Genomic DNA, 24,463 nt, shown 5'->3' on the forward strand with positions numbered 1-24,463 from the left:
GTTCTTTCTATAATTCCTAATTAGTCACAGAACTACATGCTCTATTTCCTTACTCTAATGCACTGCCCTTGTGAGTAGTTTTTCTATCCTTGTATTCAGTGCTTGCCACAGTCTCACTAATGCTGTTTTTCACCGAGAGTTTTGCTTCAGCAAAGAAAGCAGGGTTGAGACTGTACAGGACACCCATACAGGGGAACAATGCTCCTTCTAAAGACAAGACATTAGCAAGCTTATCAAGCAAGAGCTGCTGCTGAATTCTGACCGATACACACACAGCTGTATGCTGGAAATATTTTAATCTACACAGCTTTATGTGTTCCCATCATTCAAACTGCCTCCAAAGTCACTGCCTCCAAAGTCACAGCTGGTGAGGCAAAATTGGTCATTTTACCACAGTAAGGCAAATGATGCAGTCCAGTGAGTACCACTGATCCTTTACAGGTTAAACTGTGAACCTAATTATAGATCATGGACAATAGATATTTGTTGATAATGAGAAAAAAGAAATATTTCCATTTATGATAAAATTTTAAAAACACATCTACTATTTTTTAAAGTACTTCAGTAAACATATTCATAAATTTTACCAACAGAAATCACAACAGTGCCCCCAACTACCAAACTGCAACTGATCAACACATCACATTGTTTCTAATGAGAAATTAGCAGATGAACAACCAACAGCTGTCACCACGTACAGGCTCTGACAATCACCACCCCCCATAAGCTGAACTATTCTTCTAGCCAGCTGAAGAGACTCCAGTTCTGTTGACAGTTTCCTAGGTTTATACGCAGCTAGTTTTTACATAAAAATACACTCTTTGGGCATATTTCAAAACACTAAGCGAATAAGATTTCCTTACAAAAGAAAAAGGATTATTTTATTAAAATACATGAATAATTGACAATAATTAATACTAAATAAATTCTCCTACAAGTTTAAAGTCCTGCCACTCCAGAGCAGGACTCTCCACCTTGTGTAATCCTCCAAAACTAACCAGGTAATTCTCAAAAGAGCTCAGAAGATTTCCTGATACACTTGGTTTGTGGCCCATTCAAATTAATAATAGGTGTTCACTGATCTGAAAGAAAATTTCAGGCCCTAAACACTCTCCTATTCATCTGTCTCCTACTAAAGTCCACTGAAGTTCAACTGACTTCCATTAATATATTTCACCAAAGCCCACACAGCAGGAAGCAGTGTACTGTTATCAGCTCTGTGAAGTTAAGATAGAAACTGTAGAAACTTGGAAAAGTGGAGAATCAGTACAAAATAATCCCTGTATATAGAGGCAGGCCTTTGAAGTTGATTTAGGTTGCTTTTTTAGCGGAAAGATATCACAAATATGAATGCTGCTACATGGAGCCTCCATGGCTGGGAACTACAGCAGCAATTGGCTCAAGAGACCAGGAGATCAGAAAGAACACAGGATTTACAACAAAACTGGAAACTATATCAGAAGCATGGGACTGTGGAAAAATAGCTCCAGGCCCAATGCAATTGTCTGCCAATTGAGTAGTCTAGGGGGATCCAAAGTGCAGCAGTCTAGAAACATTTCAGTGCTGCACTTTGTAGCCAATGTCTCATGAAGCAGATTGAGGGATCTTATGATTATTCATTTTCCCAAGTTTGGGCCCACCGTTCCATTACTCCTCACTGGTATTTTCCTTTTCCCTCTCTCAAGCTGAAGTTCAGTCAATGAGCCCTTGCTAGCTCCTCTGCTAGAGCTCTTTTTTCCCCTTTGAGAGAGGCATATTCCCCTCAGGTGATAGTAGACCAGGTGTTGAACAGATCATCCCATGGTCAACAAACTCACAATTTTTCCAATTAAACCAGTCTCAGAGCCATGCACTGAGCTGATGGATCTGCCTATTCTTACCAATATTATTCCTTGCTACTGGAAGGATTCACAAAATCACTATCTGTACTCCTGATCCTTCAATCAATTGTCTCAAGGCCCTGAAGTCCCTTTTTACTGCCCTCAGATTTCTGTTTTTTATTTCATCACTGCCAGCTTGAGCAACCAATAACAGACAGCAATTAGAGGTCCTTACTAGACTGGAAAGTCCTCCAGTAATGTCCCTTTCCTGGAGCCCCTAGGGAACACTGGGAAAATGATCTTTGTTCTGTGAAAAGGAAAGATGCAGTACTACTACCTAGGGGAAGTTTGGAGGAAAGGGGGAAGAAGGAGTATGCTCCTGCTGAGTTTGCTCTCCAGACACCTTTTCACCAGCAACTGAGTCACTTCTAAACAGTGTCATCTTCTTTCTCACTCTCCCTCTCCCTTTTCTCTGAGGACTCCTTTTCTTCTGTAAATATCTAATACAAAAGTGTTAACTTGCACTTCAACAACCTCTCTTCTAGAATCATCAAAGCCATATATCTATTCAAATAATGTGTCAGCACCTTAATTCTAGCAAGGCTGTGCTGCTTTAAACCAAGACCAAAATCTATTGAGGGAAAAGAATTGGTTAAAACCAAGTAGAACACATGACACTGCTGCCTCATTACTGAAACAAAAATATTCTTCTTGCTTAAGTATTTTACTATCTTTTAATTACAGAAACAGAGTTATCTGATATTTCCCCTTCACTGGAATTTTCCATAGGCTATACACAGTTACAGAAATCTGGACTCAATCCAACAGCATATGAGGAATTTATATTGAATAGAAAGTTAAATAGACTGCAGGATTCTAATTACCTGGAAAGGTCAAGGGTAGTAGTAATGCACTTTTTCTAGTAAAAACCAGACTGGATAACTGTTTTCCCTCTCTCAGAAGAGAATGATGCCTATGTAATCTATAACACATAGATACACATTTGCTTCTTTTAGCTTATGTTTTTATATGACTATTAATTTTGCTGCCACTAAGTAGGTGACTTAGCAGATTAACAATGAAATATGGGCTCAGCTGCAAAACAAATTCAAACCCACCAATGAACAAAATATCAACTAGCTCTTTAAAGCACATTTAAATCAAGATTTATTCACAACTCTCCTGCTTATAATAGTTCTGCTTATAATAGGCAGAAAAATAATGAGCAAAAATAAACGGTAAAAGGTAGTCAGTTCCAGAATTATGCACACTCTCCTTTTGACTGTCAAGATTCACTTTATGTATTGCCAAAAGAGAGGTGCCTCAAGAAGACTAAAAACAGGCTGTCAAAAGAGGCTTTCTAAGAAACCTCCATCACAGGAACAATCTGTGATTCAAAATGCTATGTATCTGATAAACACCACCTTTAAAGTAATGAGTACAGACAGAAAAATGTACTAAGCACTCTAAATTATCTTGAAGGTCAAATAATGACCTTCAGAAAATGTATCAAACCAAATCTCAGTTACGTAATTTTTTCAGTCCATACAAACAGAAAGAAATAGATGAAAAAGTATTGCCAAGTGTTCTGCTTGGAAACATCTGGATTATCTTTGACTTTTTCCCCTGAACATTGCAATTCACAGGCCACTGGTTTCAGTCAGATTTGGCATCTGCAAGGTTTCATTAGCCTTTTTCAGAACCTGACAAGACATCATTTATTTCTGTCATTTATTCTTCAGTTTCCAGTTTCAGTTTCTGGCTTCACTGAGACAGAAACAAGTGTTTCATTTCAGAAATATTTTTGGATGGAGGGGAAAACATACAGCTTTGCATTCCAGTGGTCAAGCTTCCAAGCAAAAATTCAGCATAATTGACTTATAATTGTACTTTGTTATCTCATTTATTCACAGAAGTTTCAGAGAGTTAAAGAGGCACAAGCAAATTAAGAGCAATTGAAACAGGGGAAGTAATAGTAACAATTTTTATTTATAACCAGTTCTCATCTTTAGTGCAATGTAGTATTTTGCTTTTCTATTAAAATTGTTGCTCTGTGAATTTGCAAAGCAGTAGAATGTCAGTTGCCAAAGAAATGAAAATAGCAATACTTCTGTGCCTGACTGAAATACATATGGTGGTGTCTAGACACTACACTTCTGTAGCTGGAATATTAAAATACTGCAATTACACAGCATATTTGTAGAAATTTATGGAGAAGCTAAACACCTTCTTACATCTGAAAGTGAAAATCGCACAGATAAATTTAAGGACGATTCCTGAATTGTGTGCATTTCACACTCCCACTGTACATTAGCCAGTGGACTGAGTGGGACACCTGCCTGACAGCCCTGCCCAGTGAAGCAGATCCACTCTTGGAAAGCTGAAAGCTGGCTCAAGAAAGACACAGAGGGATGCTACAAACTGTTTCTTTCAAGCATAGGAAGATTGCCAAGGGAAGAACTAGACCATTTGGAGTCTGCCATGGAACAGTGTACCACAGTGTACCAGCGATCTCCTGCTGAGATCTCCCGCTGCCCAGGAGGGCAAAGCAGAGCAAAGGCCCTGTCATGCCATGGTGCCTCTTTTTTCAAAGAGGAAGACACCTTCTCCTTCCATTTCACAAAGGTGAGCATTTTCTTAGTTGAGGCTCTACAGAAGTACAAATAAACCTAACAGTAACCCCACAAAAGAAGTTTATTACCACATGATTATGTGACTGGTACTGAACATGCCATTCAATCACTACACTCAGCAAAAGCAAGCTCTTGAACCCTGCACTTTCTAAGGAATTAAGCATCTTTGTATGCTATGACTCAAAATTTATTACGTTTTTCAGCTTAGTATTGTATGAACTGGTATTGTTCTGATAGCTCTGCCAGTCTAGTTCAGAAATAAGCACTTGCAGAAGGAACACATTAGTTCAAGGTGGCACATTTCCAATGGGCCATTAGGAGAATCATTTTAAATATTCTGAAGCAATAAACCGAATAAATGCTGGAACCTAAAGAAATGTGCAAGATGTGTAAGAGTACCATTTTTTTAAAAAAGGAATTATCATTTAAGGTAATATGTCTTTTGAGCAAGAAGACTGTGTGTGGAATGAAATGTATTTGTTCCCTCTGCTATTCCATCCAATAAGCTTTATTCTAAAATAGTTGAATTTTTGTCTGTTAAAAAAACCCCTAACCTGTATGGCTTAGGAATACCTGTATATTATATCTAGGGTGAAGACTAATAAACATAGTGTACAAGAAACATGAAAAAATTATTCATTACCAAAAAGGTCCCATGACTGCAATTCAAATAAACCCTCTCTTAGGCAGAACTAAATGACAATAATACAGTGAGACTCATCCCAATAAACCTGTAAAGATGCTAATGTAAATCTCATGTGTTTCTTGAAACAGTTGGACAGGCCATGGAAAATAGTTTGGGGAAAAAATATTGACTCATGTAAGCTGGGGAATCTAGAAAAGGATAAAGGTAGCTAAACCACATGGAAGGTAAGAGCTGATAATAATGGATGTAATGTGGAGCAAAGCAATTAGTGATGCAAGAAGAAACCAAAAAACAGCTACAGAGAAGATCTATTAAAACATCATGGAATACATGAAGATCAAGAGGGGGAATTTTTTTCTTTTAATGCAAGATTTAATCCTCACCTCATGGTGAATATTCTATGGTAAGCTTTGAAAAGAAGTATCTCCTGGATAAGTTTAAAAATTCAGAGAATGAAGAATTGAAAGAAGCAATGGTAAATGACAGACATAGGACAAGGGAACATTTTGAAGATGGGAAGCAGCTCCTTGGCAAAAGGAAAAAGACAATGCCAAGATTGGGAAAAATATCAAAGCACTAAGAAAGTGAGAAGAAGTAGAAAGAGAAGTAGAAATGAGAGACAAAAAAGATGATAAAGACAAATTAAAATCCCCAAAGGCAAAACTAGGACAGAGAAGTAAAAATACATCTACAATAAAAATAGAGGGTATAAGATGGAACACAATTCTTCCTTCCTTCCTTCCTGAACTTCCTCTCAGTAATTAATTACAAGTAACTATGGTGATTACATACTTTTTAACATGACATGAGCACTCAATTTTAAATAACACATAGAATGGCTAAACAAAGAAGAAAATTATACTTTCATAAACGCAGATCTCTGGTTTTGTTGCAATTTAAGACTTTTTCTGTTCTTTTTGTGTCCCCAGACAGCTCAAGCAGATGCTGCCTGCTCTAAAATCTGATGCGTTTGGAAGCTGGCAACAGAACATGGATCATCAGCTTGCCCAATGAATCTACCTTATTGTAATTCAAAACATCTTTATCCAGCACTTGTACTAATATGTGAACAGTCTGATAAGAGGGAATCTGATAAAACTATACTGAGAATGAAGAAAATTAGCAGTCACATTTTAGCTAATTTAACCAAACTAAACTGCATAAAGTCAATCCCTTCAGTCAGCCAAGTAGAAAGATGAAAGATGTTACTACCATTTTTTTCCTAACGCTCTCAGAGACTGTGGTGCTGGATGTCAAAGCAGAGATACCAACTCATTCAAAAGGAGAAATGTTCCTTTCCCCTGTCACCATCCAAGCTACTGAAGAAAGGGTTTGCACAGAAAGAAAAGTGAGCGCTCCCTTTCCCAGAGCACGAGCATTGCTTTGTTGCTTCCTCTGTTCTCACAGACATACCTCTCGATTTTGTTTTTGTAAATACAGCTCTTATTCATGGGATCTCAACATTCATTTGCCAAGTAGATTAAAATGCCAGTCTTCAAGATCTTAGATATCTACTTTGTATCTTAGAGATCTTATATCTTAGAGATAAGCAGGGCCATGCTCAAATTACCTCTAAATTTTTTTTGGATGCACTATAAAAATGCTGACACTTTTTCAATAAAACAAATATAGACCTCTGTAAGAAAAATTACATGTGCCTTGGAAAATTCACTTGGTTTTGATAAGTTTTACCAGGGTTTTTTCAGTCTTCAAACCTTTTATACCTTTTATATCTGTATGCTTTCAATGCAGATTTTTAAGGGTTACTAACAATGCTAGACAAATTAGTCCAGTAATTGTTTATTCAGACTGGCTAAGTAAGTAAACTACCCTGTTTACTACTTAAATTCCTCCTAAAGCCCCTATATGGATGAAGTGAACATTTTTCCCCACAGTACAGACTAACACAGGCTGAAAAGGACCTCAGAAGGTCTCCATTCCATCCTCCTGCTCACAGCAGGACCATTTATGAGTTCAGCTCAGGTTTCTCAAGGCTTTATTTTCTCAGATCTTCACACTTCAAATTCATTTTCAGTCAATTTTCAGTAGGGACTCCTTCGTTATCATGGATGTCACCACTTTGAAACCCAGCCCTTGAACATGGCCATTGCTTTGTATCCCTACCCTCCCAAGATCACATTTAACCATATATAAATACTGAACCTTAGCACAGAACCAACTTACAGGCCATTGCACAGGGCCTTCATCATTATTTACCATTTTCCTCCTCTTCTATTTCCTTTCTCCATTCCCTGCTTGCTATTTCTTCCAACAGCACTGTAACATTTGTGAACCTAGCATTGCAAAGTCATTTAATCTGACTACATTCCAGTTTGTTCACATGTAAAATGTGGCCTCTCTGCAGAGAATGCACTACCTAGAGTCTTGCCAGGGCATTTTTCCTTGGCCTCATGACAGTTGTGGAAACATGCACCTCCTGTAGGAACTCTTGGGAGAAGCTGCAGTACAACAGAAATCTAAACGGCATTTCATGATCATGAAATAAACCCACTAAATAATTATTTCTCCCTGAACACTGGAGTTATAAAGATTTATGACCAATACCTACTCCAATAAATATTTCTTTAAAAATTTTATGAGTTCTAACTTATGACTATATCTCTGATAGGAAAGAAATATAAGCCACCAATTGTTAATAGTAAATGTGCAGATATGTGTAGTGCATTATTACTGCACTAACCTTGAGTAATTATTAAATATACTGCATAAAATCTTAACATTAATCAAACTGATAACTGCAACAAGCAAATCAATACCTTTCAAAGCCCAGCTCCTTTTCATCAAATACGTTTGCAAATAGTGTAATTGCTTTTTATTGCATATTTCTGAAAACTACTTTAGAGAGCAAAGCACATAGGCATTTGGTCACTTTTTATTACAAAAAAAATAAACAACACATATTCATTATGATCCTAAGGATAACTACAATCTTGCCAGAACATGGCTAGTACCTAAAAAGTTCACTTTCTCGTTCTTCTGCTTCTATCAGCCAGTGAATAATTCCTTTATAAAAATGAACATCAATATTCTATTTTGAATAGAGAAAGGTATCTGTTTTTCAACTACATCCCATGAAAGTCTCTGGAACTGCAAAATGTACAAGGTGCCTTATTCACACTGCAATACCAAACTATGTGAAGAGATTATCTTTTGTTCATGCAAAAATCTAATTTAATTTACTTGGCTCAATTCATTATAAATGATGTGGGCTACTGAACTCCAATATAAAGCTTATTTTGGAACCCCACAAGGCTAATGGCATGTAATGAAGTTGCACTTCTTAAGGACTGCACTACAAACCAGAACAGAATTTTATATCTTTCCTTCAAATGTTAAATTCTAACTTGTATTTCCAAGGCACAAGTACAAGAAGTTGCCTGTACACCAAGGGCTCTGGAAAAACACCTGTTAAATGCACAATAACTCCACAGAACACAAGACTGTGTTTTGCATGGGCAGCAATCTAGGGATAAAGACACATGCAAAAAAAAAAGATGTTTGACAAGATAAGACATCGCAGGCAAAATATTAAAATTTTATGACTGAAAATTTATAGCTTTGATATGACTTTCAACCAAGACACTGGTCCAAACTTCAAAAAAAAAGCAACTTTTATGCTGTCTCCTCTTTTTCCTCCATGACTGACAGATAAGCTTTATCACCATTTCCTATAAATACCTCTCACTAAAATTTAGTCACACACACAAGAGACTGTATGGTCTGAGTAAGCTGCCAGTCAGCATTACAGTTCTGACACCACAGAACGTTCCAATCAGAAAGCAATTAAAAACGGGAGTACAGGTTTTCTACCATGCAACAAAATTTTGATTCAAACATCACCTTTTCCAAATCCACTGCAAAAAACCAAACACCTCTCTGGACTAAGCATGAAGATGGTTATCATGTGGCACAACCACAAGGTAAGGTAGGCAGACTGTGGATGTTTGATAGTCGGGAAGTCTCACTCATCCAGTATTTTCCTCTGGCAGCACTGAATACAAGTCTCTTGTGAAACTCGACTTTAATGCAGAGCTCCCCTCAAAGAAATTCAGTGTGGGAACATCATTTGTCCTCCACTGTGGGTAAATCCTATGCCCAAAAATAACATCGTGCTATTTGCAGCCTTTGTATGCAGTTGCAATACTTGGTATTTGGGGGCCACAAAAAGGAATCAATAAGGAAATAAATTTTCCTTCTTTCCAGTATTTAGAGAATTTAGCACAGTAACGAAGGCTTTCTTTGCCTGCAGCTGTTTCATAGGAAAAAATGGGGGTGAAAAAGGAAAAAACCCCAAAAACCCACAGGAGTTTACACAATTTAAATCCTGAAGGATCATTTTTAAATGGAAGCAGAGTGCAATTTTAACAGACCCTAAGTAGTCTGCTTCATGAATGTTCGCTTAATACCAGACCATGACATTCTTAAAATTTCAAGCAGGGAAACCTGCTCTGGTTACCTTGGTGATAAACTGAAGACAAAATAGCACATAATTGTTGCTGATGTCACTGCTCCCAATTGTTTCCAAGGTTACAGAGTACCTCAAATAATTGTGATGTTTCATTTCTAGACTGTATTTGAAGCCCATTTTCTGTACCCAGTAAATTGTTTAGTACTGCAGGTAATCTATCTAAACCTTATCTATTAAGTATCAGCAGCCTCTCAGCAACCTATGGTAACAATGTAGGCTTATATGTTGAAAATATAGCTACCTAGTTGTTTGCTGAGCAACTTGACTCCTAGACTATCTTAATTATTTTTATCCTAAGAAATCTATCTCTATAACAATGTATATCAATCAATCATAAAAAAATACCTGAAGATTAAATGTCTCAGGGCAATGCAATATTACATGTGAGCTATCTACCTCAAAGGAAGCTATACCCTGGGGTAAATAGTGGAAAATTGGTTGTAGCAATTGTGAGATTTTCTCACAATCTTCAAACCCATTTTAAATGCAGAGCACAAGTCTTTTGCTGCACTAGAAATAAAAAGCAGCCATGCTACATCTTTTCCATTGCAACCTCCACTTCACTGTGCACCACAGCATGAATCTCCTTAAAAATCAGTATATGCTCTGTGTAAGGATTACACTGACAGTATTACTGCCAAAAGACAACTACAGACAATGCTGTTAACTACTGTCGTCCTGTCGAGAAACAGGGAGCAGTTTTCAAAGCACACTAAAACAAACATAATTTTAGTCTACAATAATAAAAGCAAGATTGGCTAGGTCAGCTCTATCCCCTAAATCTGACTGAAACATATTTCAAATCCTCACTTCTGAAGGAGACAACAGTAGATGTCCATCTCCCACCTCTCCTCCTGCTGGATGTGCCTTTCATCACATGATTGCTCTCAGACTGCAAGGCTTGACCTTGTCAGCAAGAAATTTTCCACTAGAGCAAAACAAAATGGCATTCACAGTATCTTAGCAGTCTGTTATTACTTATGCAATGGATTTTGAAAAGTAATAATTTACTTTAGAAACTGGATGACTAAAACAGTTTATGTGCATTTAATGCACAAAATTAACTGCATATGGAGTCACTAAAAACATCTGTCAGGCATCTCAGTTTCTACCGAGAGGGTTTAGAGGCAGTTGAGTGCAACATGGAGAGTAACACAGGGCATCAGAAGTGATTATTTTTTACTTGCTCAGAAAATGGTTGAGAGCTGAGCACATTTATTTTCACAATTATTCAAGTTTCCTGATGAACTCATTTCAGCTGCGTACATTTTAGCTCCTCTGTGTTCTAGAACAACTATACTGGCAGGAAACATTTGGTGAGAGTCTCTTTTAAATAAGCACCAAAGAACATACCTATAAAACAGTACCCTTCTATTCATGAGAAAGCCAGTTGGAGGAGAGACTCTTAACGAATCAAAAATCAGAAACAGACTGTGCAGGCAAAGTCCTCCTTAATAGCTAAAACAGTAAATGCTTACAACAGACTATTCAACAGCAAGGCACAGAGCACAAATTACAATTACTTGCTGAAATTAGGTATGAATATATATGAACAAAGAGTGCACTTGCAAAATCAAATTCTATCTGTAAATGACTTACAAAAAGGAAGAGAAAGACAAAATCAATGAGAAACAGGCAGTTGTAGATAAGTTATGTGATAACTGGACAGTTAAAGGAAGGAAAGGAGGGAAATTGGACCAAGATGATTTAATTTTAGGGCTAATTCCCTACTGTCTTATGTAATATATAAAAATACTTATAATATTCTACCACTTTCTCAAATATATTAAAATGTCATAAGATAAATGGAAAACAGACCCCATTTTGCTATGATATAGCTGCTAACTGCATACACTTCAATTTCTGGATCTACTGCCAGACTTAAAAGCCCAGTTATAAATGCACACTTGGAACAGTCTTAGAAATTGCTCTCTGCTTCTTAAATAAAGATGATATAACGAAGGTAAAAGTACTACAATGTAGTCATTACTCTGTTAAACCCTGGCACAAATCTATTTGAATCTGATATTTAAACCCAAGGATGCATTTGACGTTTTATCAATTCATATACCTGTTAGGAATGAATTAGTAATGAGTAAGTCCTGTACATCCTTATAAGGGCAGAGCTCTTGCCCTGAAGTCTTTTGGCACTGCATACTCTGAGACAGTGACAGTAACAAAAGTAAAATATCTTCTCCTCTTAGCCCAAAACTGTTTCCCTGTCGACTTAACACATGTACTGCCAAATCACAGAAACATCCACACACCTACATCCCCCACTAGAGGGGTACTGCAGGGGTAAAAATGGTCCAGTCCCATTCAACACCTTATTAATGATGAGACAGTGCACCCTCAGCAAGTTTGCATGTTCCACCTGTGAGGAATGGCTGATACACCACAGGGTTGTGCTGCCATCCAAAGGGAAGGAACCTCAGCAGGCTGGAGATACAGCAAACAGGAGCCTCAGAAGTTCAGCAGAAGCTGTGCAGAGCCCTGCAGCAGTATTTTCTGGGGGCTGATCACCAGAAAAGCAGCCTTGCACCACAGGAACTGGGGGTTCCAGTGGGCACTGGGGTGAACATGAGCCAGTTCTGTGCCCTCGTGGTAACAAAGGCTGCTGGAGCCCTGGGCTGCCTTAGGAGGGGGTGGGCAGTGGGCTCAGACAGGGGACCCTGCCTTGCTGCCAGCCCTGCTGAGGCCACGTGCAGAGCACTGTGCAGCTCTGGCCTCCAGCAGCAGAGGCACAAAGCTACTGGAGAGAGTCCAGCAGCAGTCACTGAGACTGATCTGGGGACTGGGGCACCTCTCACAGGAGGAGAGGTTGAGACAGGCAGGATGGTTTAGCACAGAAAAGAGAAAGCTCAAAAAGGGTATTATCGATATAGAAATTCATGAAGGGAGAGAGTAAAGAAAACCGAGCCAGGCTCATTTCAGTGGTGCCCAGTGACAGCACAAGAGTTGATGTGCACACGCTGAAAAACAGAAGGTTCAACCTGAACATCAGGAAACATTTCTTCACTGTAAGAGTGACTGAGAACTCGCACAGGTTGCCCAGACAAGTTGTTGAGTCTCCATCCTTGCAGATACCCAAAGCTGTATGGATACTGTCCTGGGCAATCTGCTACAGATAACTCAGGTTGAGCAGGACAGCTGGACAAAATGACCTCCAGACATCCCTTCCAACCTCAACCATTCTGTGATTCTATGGAAGAAAATACAGCCAAGCACACAGACTTTCTGACATTTTCAAAAACATATCAATGCTTCACTTGCTGTGAAACCAGTGATCCTGAACTCTTTGGAAAAAAAAATAAATGCAGAATGGAGATTTAAAGCATTGTAACAGAAATAAAACACAAAAAGCTTATTGGAAATTCCACTAGCTAGCCAACAACACATTTGAGGACTTAAATAATTTTGAAAATCTAGACATATTTCACTGGGTTGAGATTGTATGAGAAGTCTGTAGCCTCCTGAAGAATTAGTAGTGGTCTTTCCAATGTCTAGTCACAGACCCATCCCTTTTTTTCACCTAGAGATACACTATTCTTGAACGGCTTTGCTATTCATATCCCAGCTAAGGAGAATCCCAAGGACATTTAGTTCTCCTCACTAAACGTAACATGCCACCTTACATTTTAATTATTTGGAATTTTCTATAAAACTACAATCACAAAATAATGGGGGTCCAGTGTATCAGATAATAAAATAGTGTTTCAAAGGCAGCTTATTCCTCAGACAATTAAACACAGCCTTTACAAACATCAGGATGCCCTACCTATAACCATAGGCAGAATCTGATTTTCTGAAGCAGATTAGTCACATTGCTGCAACTGCACATTCCTATTCAGAAATAAACAACATTATGCTCTGAAACTTCTATTCCTGATGTCAAATTATTTACCATAAGACTATTTTCAGCATATTCATTTAATTACTTTAAACACTTCATATTAAGTAACTGCAATTCTATTAATTCTTTTGGATTTTGTTTTACAAAAACAACCAACTCTCAACTATATTGTCCTACAACGCACGCTTGTGTTTCTTTACCACTCCAAGCAACAGCAATAAAAGTGTATGCTACATGATATATCAGGATCATGTCAATACCAGTGCAGATGGCAAAATTACAGAAAAGTTGGAATATAAGAGGCTGCAATATGAAAGGCTGTGTTAGAAAATGTTAGTATTTCAAATGTCCCCACAATGGATCTTGGCTGTTCAGATGGATGAAACTACCTGCAGTACACCAGATGCCTCACAGGTATACACCAGAGCAAGGTGAAGGTGCAATGGGCTGTACCACAGTCACTCTATCTACTGAAGTTACATTCTATTGTCTATTCTCTTGACATGATCATACCTTAAAACTGACAGTAACTGAGTACTCTTGAAGAATTTCTTTGGATTTTATTTACCAACATAAAAGGTGAGTGTATGGCGGCACAGAAAGTACAAAGATACTGCCTATGTACAAACTACCATGAAGCTGAAGTTGCAATGAGGTAGGAGGAGGTTTGATCCTGCTGGATGCAAGTCAGCTGCTGAAGCAGTCAAGCATCAGTAAATTCAAACTGATAAGTACTCCCAAGAGCTATAAGTCTCAACACAGTACAACACAAGTTAAAAACTGCACCATTCAATGACTCTTCACAAGCTCAATTCCATTCCACTCCTGGCTATTTAACATGAATTAATGAAGCATAATAATTTTAAATGAAATTTCACTTAATTCTTAGATTTTGTGAGTTAGAAAATCAAATAGCCATTTTTTATCGCCAATCAATTTTAAAACAGGTGCCTTCCACTGCTCTCAGAAGAACACTTGAGTGATAGACATGAGTGAAGAATTTGGGTTAATTCCTGTTAGTGTCAGCTGTCAGTGTAGCCTAGAAAAATTTCTCTTTACCATGTCCCTATAAAAAGACTTTCTATACAGAGACAAATCCTGAAAAGCAGGATCTTTGCAACATTATCTGAAATCCTCACTTTACACTAGTACATACACCCCCATCCACTCTTTCCAGACTACAATATACCATTTTTATCTCCTCTTTGCCACACGATTTTTTATAGCCATTACTTTTCAAAATTTCAATTAATTGCCAGTGATTTGTCATGACACCCTAAGAGATAGTACTGAGATAATGTAACATTTCTCACAAGATAACATAGTTTGAAGAATTTATGGACCTATTTTACTTTAAAAAGCTTAGGTGTAATGGTATTTGAGAATCTTTCATTTTGTAATATTTTTGCCAAAAGCGACACACCTAAGTAGTGACAGCAGATGGAAGAGGTTAAAAGTATCAACTCCCAAATTACCAACTTTGCTAGGCCACCTTCCTTTCATAATTTAGACCCTTCTGTTGGAGATTTGAAAATATATTCTAGGCAGATGACATGTTAACAGAATAATTTCATGGTTCAGTGTCCTCGCAGTATGATTTATCTCTTATCTCCAGGCACTGGAGGTCCCTTTTCAGGAGATTTATTAGTTAGATCCAAGAATCCATTTTGATGGGAGAGAATATGTGCATTACTGCAAAACAGAACCTTAACATTTGCTCTAAGATAATGTCTCCTTCTCATTAGTTTTAAGAAAAGTCCCATGCATGTGCCATCACAACTGTTTCTAAGATACTGCACCTTCATACAACAAAATGTTCATGAATGAAAGAGGTTTTCTTATTGGCATTAATCCAGGAACTTGTACCCCCTGCTCATCTAAACCTACATAATATACATAGAAATAAGGTCCAGAGTCTAACGAAACATCTGATGTAAAAATTAACTAGCATTTTCTTTTTCACTCCACTTTTGCTATCGGATATTTGCTGCAGACAAATTTTGTAGGACAAGAAAAGTTTAACCATGGGAAGTTGCTTAAACATCTGGTTCACAGCTCAGGCCATATTATCAAAAGAATAAAGCTAATACTTCAATACCTTAAAAAAACCATTATGTTTTCAAAAACACTTAGCATGCAGCATCTCCTGTTGTGAAACACTAGTCAGGCTTTGAGGGAAGTGCAGCACAGTGGGATCACCTTCTTTCTTAAGCCCAAGTTTAAGTACTTGGTGATTTCTGAGGGTTCACTTTCCTCTAGAAATACTTTGTTGAGATAAATTCAGTCCCCAATTATATTTTATGTAGCTTGACCCAATGATAGAAAATCTGAATTTAAATGGGCATAAGACACCTCCTCTTCCCACAATGCCTGGTCCAAATTACATAATGGAGCATGAACCTGGAAGCAGTTCAGTTTAACAGAAGTCCTTGACTTGAGTTCTACACAAGAAGATATCTCCAAAGATTTTGAGGGTATCCAACTGCTCTGACTGCCAGTACAAAACTATTCATCTAATGGTTGATTCAAATCCCATAAAGTTGAAAGACTCATTGATTTAAATTATACTCATTTCAGACTAAGGTCTAGCTCTGCTGCTCACTATGTTGAAATTCAATGCCAAGGCTAAAAGCACAATTGCCTCTCACTAGAAAAAAAGTGAAACTAAATGACTAAACTGACATAGAAACTTGACCATTTGAGAATGGAAGTAGTCTACAGAAACACACACAGACATTTCTTATGCCATCCAGCACTCATCACAGTTCACATCATCTAATAAGAATGTATAGTTAGAAGCAGCAAGGCTAAAGCTCATATAATGCACAGCAGAGGAAAATATCTCAACTTAAAAACTTATAATAGTCTATTTGGTAAATATACACATTATTTGATTAATCAGATCGATAATTCACTTTTGTTTTGCTATGTCACACAGAGATGCAACAGCACATAGAGAAATAGGTAATCTGTAGACAGAAATCAAAGACTCCACATGCTCTCTTTTTTGTATCTTCCTATTGCTTGCTCTTACTTTTGGTATCACTTCTGCCCTCTTAAACTGTTTTGAGCACTGATAAAAATTTTGAATATTGTTTTAGTAATCTGAAGCCTTCCTTGCCTTAACTGCCCAGATACATTTTACACTCATGAAAAGGCAAGAAGATCAACTGCTGCTTCAGTATAAATAATTTTGGAGAGTGGTGGTAGTTCATGTCTGAGCTGGGGAGAAGGAGATAACTGTATGAGCCAGAACTCAGCACAACTGCATCTGCATATAAATAGACTTAATCAGAAATGCAAATTGCAATCAGATGAAATTTTAAAAGCCTATGATAACTGTGTAGATAACAAAAGGTCAAATACTTGTATTGCTGAAGGTTTTAAACTGTTAAGTCAGTGGTGATTCTTCATTAGCCAAAATGTGGAAAACACTAGTACATGCCAGCCTAATCAATGATGGACAATTTCTATATTTCCTCTATTATTACAACTGTTCTGTTGCTAAACTCTAGTTCACACTGTCAATCTCACTTATTCAAGAAGACTCAGTGAAGTGAAAACAAATGAAATCAAATATAGACAGTATGAAATAATACAGCTAATTTACATGACTATATATAGAAAGGAATTTATATCCCTTTTCATATCTAATCTAATATAATTCATATTGGATTGTCCATGGATGACAAACTAAATCTTCAAATTTTAACATCCTCAGGTAAATGAAAAAATAAATTATGACTACAGTTTGCTGCCAGATTGCTTCATAGTACTGTCAAAATTGTATGTTTTTCTTTTACAGTAAAACAAGCCCAAGGCTAAGGAATAATATTTGAAATAATTCTTTAACAAATAATGTTAAATAAACAAATGTTGGCTTCTCCATTTGAAATAAACATTTTCATCAGCAGTAGGTAAGAAAAGTTCTGTTGGAAGGAAGGTACCTGGATATGATATGATTTTTTATTCTAAGATTAAAATAAAATAAATAAATCTTTATCATTTCAAGGAGTTCTAAATAAAAATTATTGTAGAAGACAGACTGAAAAAAAAAATCTTTAACATTACAGATTTTTATTGTCTTTTTGCAGAAGAGATTCTTAGGATTTTAAGCACAAACATTTGCCAAATAGTTCTCGTTTGAGTAGACTGCCTTTGAACAAACTAGTGAGTGAAGAGAGCCATCTAGTGCCATACCTTGGAATTTTAAAAAGGGTTTTCACCGGATGCATGTCAAATAAAGGAGGGTCTCCATCCCCCAGCTCAATAGCTGTTATTCCCAAGGACCACACGTCACACCGAGCATCATATGAGTAGTCATACTGCTGCTCACAAGCAATGACCTATCAGAGGAGAAGCAGAGAAACCAACGCTTTAATCTCATTTGTAACTCCTGTCATCCAATATAGCATGAAAGTACTTTTTTGAGTCAAGTCTAAAATGCCATGCAGCTATCAAATCCATATCATTTTTGCCTGTATATACCAGACAAAAGAATCATCACAAAAAGGTAACAGCAAATTAGAACTTCTCTTTCGTTTGTTTTCTTTAAAAACAATCTCTTTCTTTTTTTAAAAAAATACATTAAGCTCCATGGGATGCTTCAAATATCTATACAAAGAACATCAATAACAAATTCTTTTTTGAAAGAATGACTTACAGGGACCTATTATAATAGCAGAGAACCTTATTGCTGTTATTCTTATTAACTTCCATGACCATTCATGAGGATAGACTGATTTGCACTGCTGGTTTTTAGATAAGGATATTCCATCAGAAATTTCTGCCCTTTTTTGTTGTTGTTTGTTTTCTGTTTTGTTTTGCACTACTGCATTTGAGTAGTTTAAAAAAATCTTAGGTAGAAAACCATGTACCTTGTCTAAGAAAAATGGAAGCAAGCAGGAATCTCTCCTTGGATATCAGAACTGTTTTACATCACAGACTTAATGCACACTTCTGGCCAACTCACTGATCACATTCTAATACACTAACTATTCATGTCAGCTGAATCTAAATGCCAGATTCAAATCAAAGTTTAAATTCAGCCCTTATCTTTACAAAGGGATGACACAAAAATTGCAGCTTCACTGCAATAAAATCATAATTTTATTATAATTTGGAATTGTGTCTCAAGTTTGTCTTCCCAAATCTCATCAATTAAACAATTACTTTAAAATAATTTGTTGGATCCTGGCATATTGCTAGTAAAAGCTATGAGAAAAACCATGGAAGTTTATAAAGTATCTTTAATAATTTGTACTTAAGATAAAAATAACATGTCCTAGGGTGGCTGTACCTATGTTCTAGAAGAGATTTTATACTTTTCAACTTCTGTATTACTTCTCCATTCCTGTATTAGGGCTCCAGCTTAGAACAACACTTTGCACAGATTGCAACATGCAAGTCAGCAACGGGAATAGCTGCTGGCAGAGTCACCTGTTATAAGAAAACCTTTCCTGGAGAAGCTGCTGATTCCATCTTAAGCTCTAAGTTACTTTCTCCATAAACTGCACTTAACAACAGCATTCCTGACCCTGGTAGTGATTCTATCCAACATGCCCATAGAAATTCTGTCTCTTATTTGGGACTCATGACCCCACTGTAGGGCACTCATCATTTATTATATCAGAATAGAAATTGGGGTGTTGAACACAGTTCAAATAATACTGAAGTGTTTGGGGGTGGAGGAGGTTGGCATTAAAGTTTCACATCAGTTAATTCCTTTTCTTTGCCTAGGGCAAATCAGCCAAGGAAAACGAAGACGCTTCCAAATTTTTTATCAATGTTTTGACAAGTGTTAAGATAACTTCTTCTCCTCAATTTTTTCAGTTACTATTCCAGAGAAAGGGGAAAAATGAAAGTCACGACCACAAAATAGGATTCCAAGATTTTTTCCTTCAACTTGAAGAGGCAAAGCTTTGTTAGTTAATCTGGTTTTTCAAAATTGTCACACAAAGATCATTTCTCCATCTCCCTTCTCTTCATCAGCAATGCCACACACATAGCTGGTCTCCCACATTCAAAGATATCATGATCTTTTCTTACAAGAACATCACAATTGCTTCTAACTACAGCACCATGACAAACTTTGCTGTATATCTTGGTCTTACAAGGTTTGACAAACTACACTAATAAGTCCTAGTAATACATCTTCACAGTGTATTACCTACCAAAGAGAAAGGACTGTATAACACATCTTTGTGTCTTCTGCTCCACACCTAACCAATACACCTCCAGTACATGGCAGTATAATGACACTATGGCAAAATACTGCCATTCTAACCCAGAGGAATTGGACACCATTAGATTCTCCTCCATTCTATTATAGAGGCTATGGTGATTATTTTAGAAAAAATATTCCCCTTAATATATATTCTTTTATAAAAGACCTTCAGCCAGTGGACCATACGAACCAGTATGTTTTAGACCATTAGCTTGACAATGGTGAGATTAGCCTCACAGAAAAGATACAAATTAACTACTGTCTTCATCCAGCATGCAGAATGTACATGCATGTAACAATCACTTCAGTTGGAAATGAGTATTCAATTTCTGTGGAACTTATTATTAGAATCTTGCCAATTTATGTACCCCTTGCAGAAATGCAGATGCAACCAATTTCAATTTTTAAAACACAAATCAAAATTTTCAGTTTTTTCCTTGATGAAAGGTGTGCATCAGCAGTTTGCTTAATGTTCTGGCAAGAGAGTGCAGTAGAGCACACTCTCTTGCAATATGAAGGAGAGAGTGTTCTTTAAGTCACAGTTTACAAGCCAGCCAAGTCCTCAGGAATGCCCCAGTCCTGTATTGCCTAGAAAACCAATGCTACTCCCTGCAGAGCAAAAATCTCTAAGAGACAAATCCAAAAGGGGCTATTGACTTATCTTTCTTTATATTCCTGTCTCTATCAGGAACTCAGAGCCATTTCTTTTTTTTTTTAAACATCTCTACTTTTGATTGGAGTTTTGGAGCTGAGAGTACTACTCAGCACTGCTGAGGCCTGCTCTGCCCAGTGGGGTATGAAGACAGAGAGCCCAGAAGACATGATCTGAAACTCTCTGAAAGGGAGAACATGCTTCTCCCTTTCTTTCCTTGTGCAAAGACAGCACATTTTTACCAATTTGATATCCAGCAAAATCCTCCCCTGCTTAAAAGTGAAACAGAAGACAAAGTTTGCTTTGCTGCAAACATTATGTTCATGGCAAAGCCTCAGGGGGTGATGCAGCTAATCTTGAGATTTGCTAGAAAACGACGCAGGAATAAACACCAAGTCTTTCACTTCAGCATGGGCTGGCTGCATGCACACAGTGGCCTGGGTTGCTAAGGAGACAGGCTGTCATCTTTTGTTTTAGTTGTAATTTCATCACGATTTCATGCTCACTCATACTGCTGTAGGTTGAAAAGTATTCAAACACCAGACAGAGAAACAGAAAGTGGTTGTCAACATTAATTGTGCTGAGGGTCACACTGGTACAGAATGAGGGGATAGGGAATTCACAGGTCTGGAAAAATCATACATAAACTAATCAGTCACACTAAGTGGAGGGAATTTAGAGAAGTCAGTGCCTAGGCATTCTGTGTGATTTATAAGTTGTACAGAAACACAAAAATTCAGAGACACACAAGATGACTTATATCTTGACAAGAAAATTTTATATTCAAGAATATAATTCTGCCTGTTCTGAAATCAATATAAATATTTCTCTGAACTTCAGCAAGTGCAGCAGCAGATCAAAGGTGGAATCAGAAGAAGGGAAACAGTTAATACAGAGAACTACCTATTATTTGGACAGTGCTCATACTGACTTGCACAGAGAGAGGAAGCTACACTATACACATGTTTAGGTGAAGCAAAATACATCAAACCCTTTTAAGTTTACCCAGAATTATTAGAAGTGAACTTACTTTCACTTTGCCTCAGTAAATACAAAGCAGAGCTGCAAGCCCAGGCTAACAAGAGCAGTGCAGATGCGCACCTGGAGCGGAGCGCTGCACAGTCAGCGCTGCCGGCCCGCGGGAAGGAGCCCGGAGCCGGCAGCGCCGCAGCTGCGCGAGGCGGGGCTGCCTCAGCCGGCAGAGCCGGACAAGCAGCTCAGGGGCTGCGAGCGCTGCCGAGAAGCGCCGCGCAGGGAACACGAACGGGGCACTAAGCTGTCACCCGTGCTGCAGGGAAAACAAGGCTGCCAGCTGCGCCAGTCAAGGGAAATCAACCCACTGAACTTCGGGGCTCCATCTGACACTCCACAACCCAACTTCACTTGTTTACATTGGAAATAGAATATTAAATATTCTTCTAATTCCTATGTACCAAAACCAAAACAGCCTTTCATGATAGCACATAGCAGCACCGGGGGATACTGAATTAGACAAACCAAGGTGACACTTATCTCTATCTCTCCATCACTGCCTCTTTCCCTCCCACTTTTCAAGCATATTTGTATATTGAATAAAAAGCAATTTTGTGATTTAAATGGGTTCCATATTCCTGCATTTTCTTATTTGGATTTCTGTTCCTTATTTTGTGCTATTATACAAATGTTTCCATAGTATATCCAAAAATTATTTCATTGTTATAAATTTTTCCAAAATAAGTAGTAAATAACATTTAAAACAAGTCTTATAAGTATTATATTATTATCACAATTAATATTGATTTATTGTAAATTAATTATATGTCAAGCAGTCAAATTTTACCAACTGTGAGTAATCAATTTTTATTTTTAACTCACCCAAGGGAAATATTCTTGAGACCATTAGACTGCTCTGGCAACAAGCTATTTGTAGGGAAACGTAATACCTTTTATTGGACCAAATGATATAGTAAGGAAAAACAGGCTTTCAAGCACAGAAATCTTGCCTTTACACCATGAGACCATCACAAACCCAATACTACTCATAATAATACAACTGGCACATGTTGCTTCTGATCTAGAGATGTACTCCTGACTACACACACACCTCACACAGATTTTCAAATGGTCTTTTCACACAGAAAGCAAAAACTAAGAGCTCCTCCTCCTCCACCCTCTTAAGTAAACATATTTCATGTAGGGCAACTCAGTGCAGACCCACGTGCTGTTGAACTGATTTTCTGTGATGTTTTGGGCTTGTTGTTTTGATTTGTCTTTTAAATCATTAAACACCCTACATGAAAGCTTTACAACCCCTCCATTGCTGTTAAAACAAAATAGAAGCAACTCCTCCACAGCCCTTCACAACACTACAGCTATGCCATCAATGCTACAGGCAATGTTCCCTGAGGTTTCCTCCAGCTGCCATGTACTTTTTTTTCACTTCCATGCTAGCCCAGGTGGAGGTCAGCTCTCCTGGAGGCAAAGGAGGAGGGGATGCATTCTGCTAGACCCTGCTTATGAGGGAGAGCTTGCTGGTGCTGTATGTAATGTCCTTTAAAGTTTGAAACCTCTGTATTCCATTTCAGACTTCTAAATCCACTGCTTTCATTATGGACTTCAAGCAACTTCAGTATAACTCCTTACTACAGCAGCTTCAGTTTGAGAGTCGCAGAAAAGAAAGCAGGGGAAAAACCAGGAGAGTAAAGGCAATTTCCTTCATTTCTTTGAAGAAATGAAAATCTTTATTCAGAAAAAGAAATCTATTTTAAAATCATTTTAAAGTCATTCTCAGAAGATGGCATCTCAGAGTCACAGGCATTTCAACCATGTGCAGCCATTTAGAGACTTAATTCTATCCCACATTCTGCCACTGACCTGCTGTAAGTTCTTAAGCAAATCACTTCATTTCTATGTCCCTCAGTTCATCCGTGCAGTCTTACCCTATCTATTTAGAGCTACTGTTCCCACTCTTGCCCTGATGCCTTCCCACACTTACACTTCTGCAGTTCCTCTCTGGCATGCCTATGCCTGGTTCCACACGAAGCACAGCTCTGCACTCAGATGCAGTGCTGCATTTCGAGAGGACAGCTAGTATTTCCTAAAAATAATTGCCAGTACACTGCAGTGCCCCAGCACCTTAATCTCCCAAAAACCAGGATGGAATTTCATAATGTATGTCAAGAGGGAAGTTCCTTTCACACTAGGCTTAATATAGTATCACCTATGTGGCAAATTATTTAATGCTAGTTACCTTCAACTTTAACATTTATTTATAGCATTTATTATTTTTACCCCTTAAATGTGTGGAATTTTAAAATATTTCACTGTTGATTAATCATGATGCCAGATTCTATATAAGTTCTATAACAGCAGCAGCAGATTTGTTTCTATCAGTAAAGTTTTACTCTGAGGACAGTTGTTAGGGGGTTTTGTTTTTAAATTATGCTTTCTATATTATCTCATGTAGTGTAATTTACAAGGTAAAAAGACTATAAAACTGAAAAACTGTAATAAGAGCTAATTTAATAATCTATCTCTTATCATTAGGTGTATGAGAATTGTTATTATACTTCCACAGAAGATATTAAGATATTTTCAAAAGTTTCCTTATTAGAGAAGATGTAAGATTATTTATCACAACATAAGCATACTTTTCCACTGTAAAACTGTTTTCAAATGGCTTTCAGGCAGAAAAGTAAGGGTATATCCATTCTTGAGATCTATATCCTATTTATACTAAGTGGTGGATTCCTACAGTTCATTATAAATCAGCATGCACAAAACTCCTTGCTAAGGTGGCAATTAAAAGTATAGTGAAAATGTGCATATGCAAAAAGCTAATTTTAGCAAATTGACCTTGAATCTCTTGATGTAAGCAAAGGGCTGACAAACAGAATAGGCTGAAATATGACAAGATGAGACTATACTAAATTGCTTCATTGGAATGTATCACTGTACCTGTTTAGAGTTAATTAAAAACATGAAAGGAAAGATGGAGAGGGACTTTTTACAAGAGCATATAGTGACAGATTAAGAGGGAATGGATTCAACCTGTGAGAGAGTAGGTTTAGATTAGATATAAGGGAAAAATTATTTACTGTGAAGGTGGTGAGGTACTGGAACAGGTTGCCCACAGAAGCTGTGGATGCCCCATCCCTGAAAGCAT

At 37.5% G+C, this 24,463-nt stretch overlaps 1 protein-coding gene across 1 annotated transcript in view; it reads right to left on the reverse strand.

Annotated features, from left to right (window-relative positions):
* The window catches only part of MYO3B (myosin IIIB), a 212,183-nt gene that overhangs the window by 145,948 nt on the left and 41,772 nt on the right, over positions 1–24,463 (reverse strand). Inside the window, exon 9 of the mRNA XM_064718250.1 lies at positions 17,642–17,787. Coding sequence (XP_064574320.1) covers positions 17,642–17,787 — 146 coding nt within the window. The remainder of the gene's footprint in view (positions 1–17,641; positions 17,788–24,463) is intronic.

This window comes from Zonotrichia leucophrys, chromosome 7, assembly GCF_028769735.1.
Source record: "Zonotrichia leucophrys gambelii isolate GWCS_2022_RI chromosome 7, RI_Zleu_2.0, whole genome shotgun sequence".
Lineage (NCBI taxonomy): Eukaryota > Metazoa > Chordata > Aves > Passeriformes > Passerellidae > Zonotrichia > Zonotrichia leucophrys.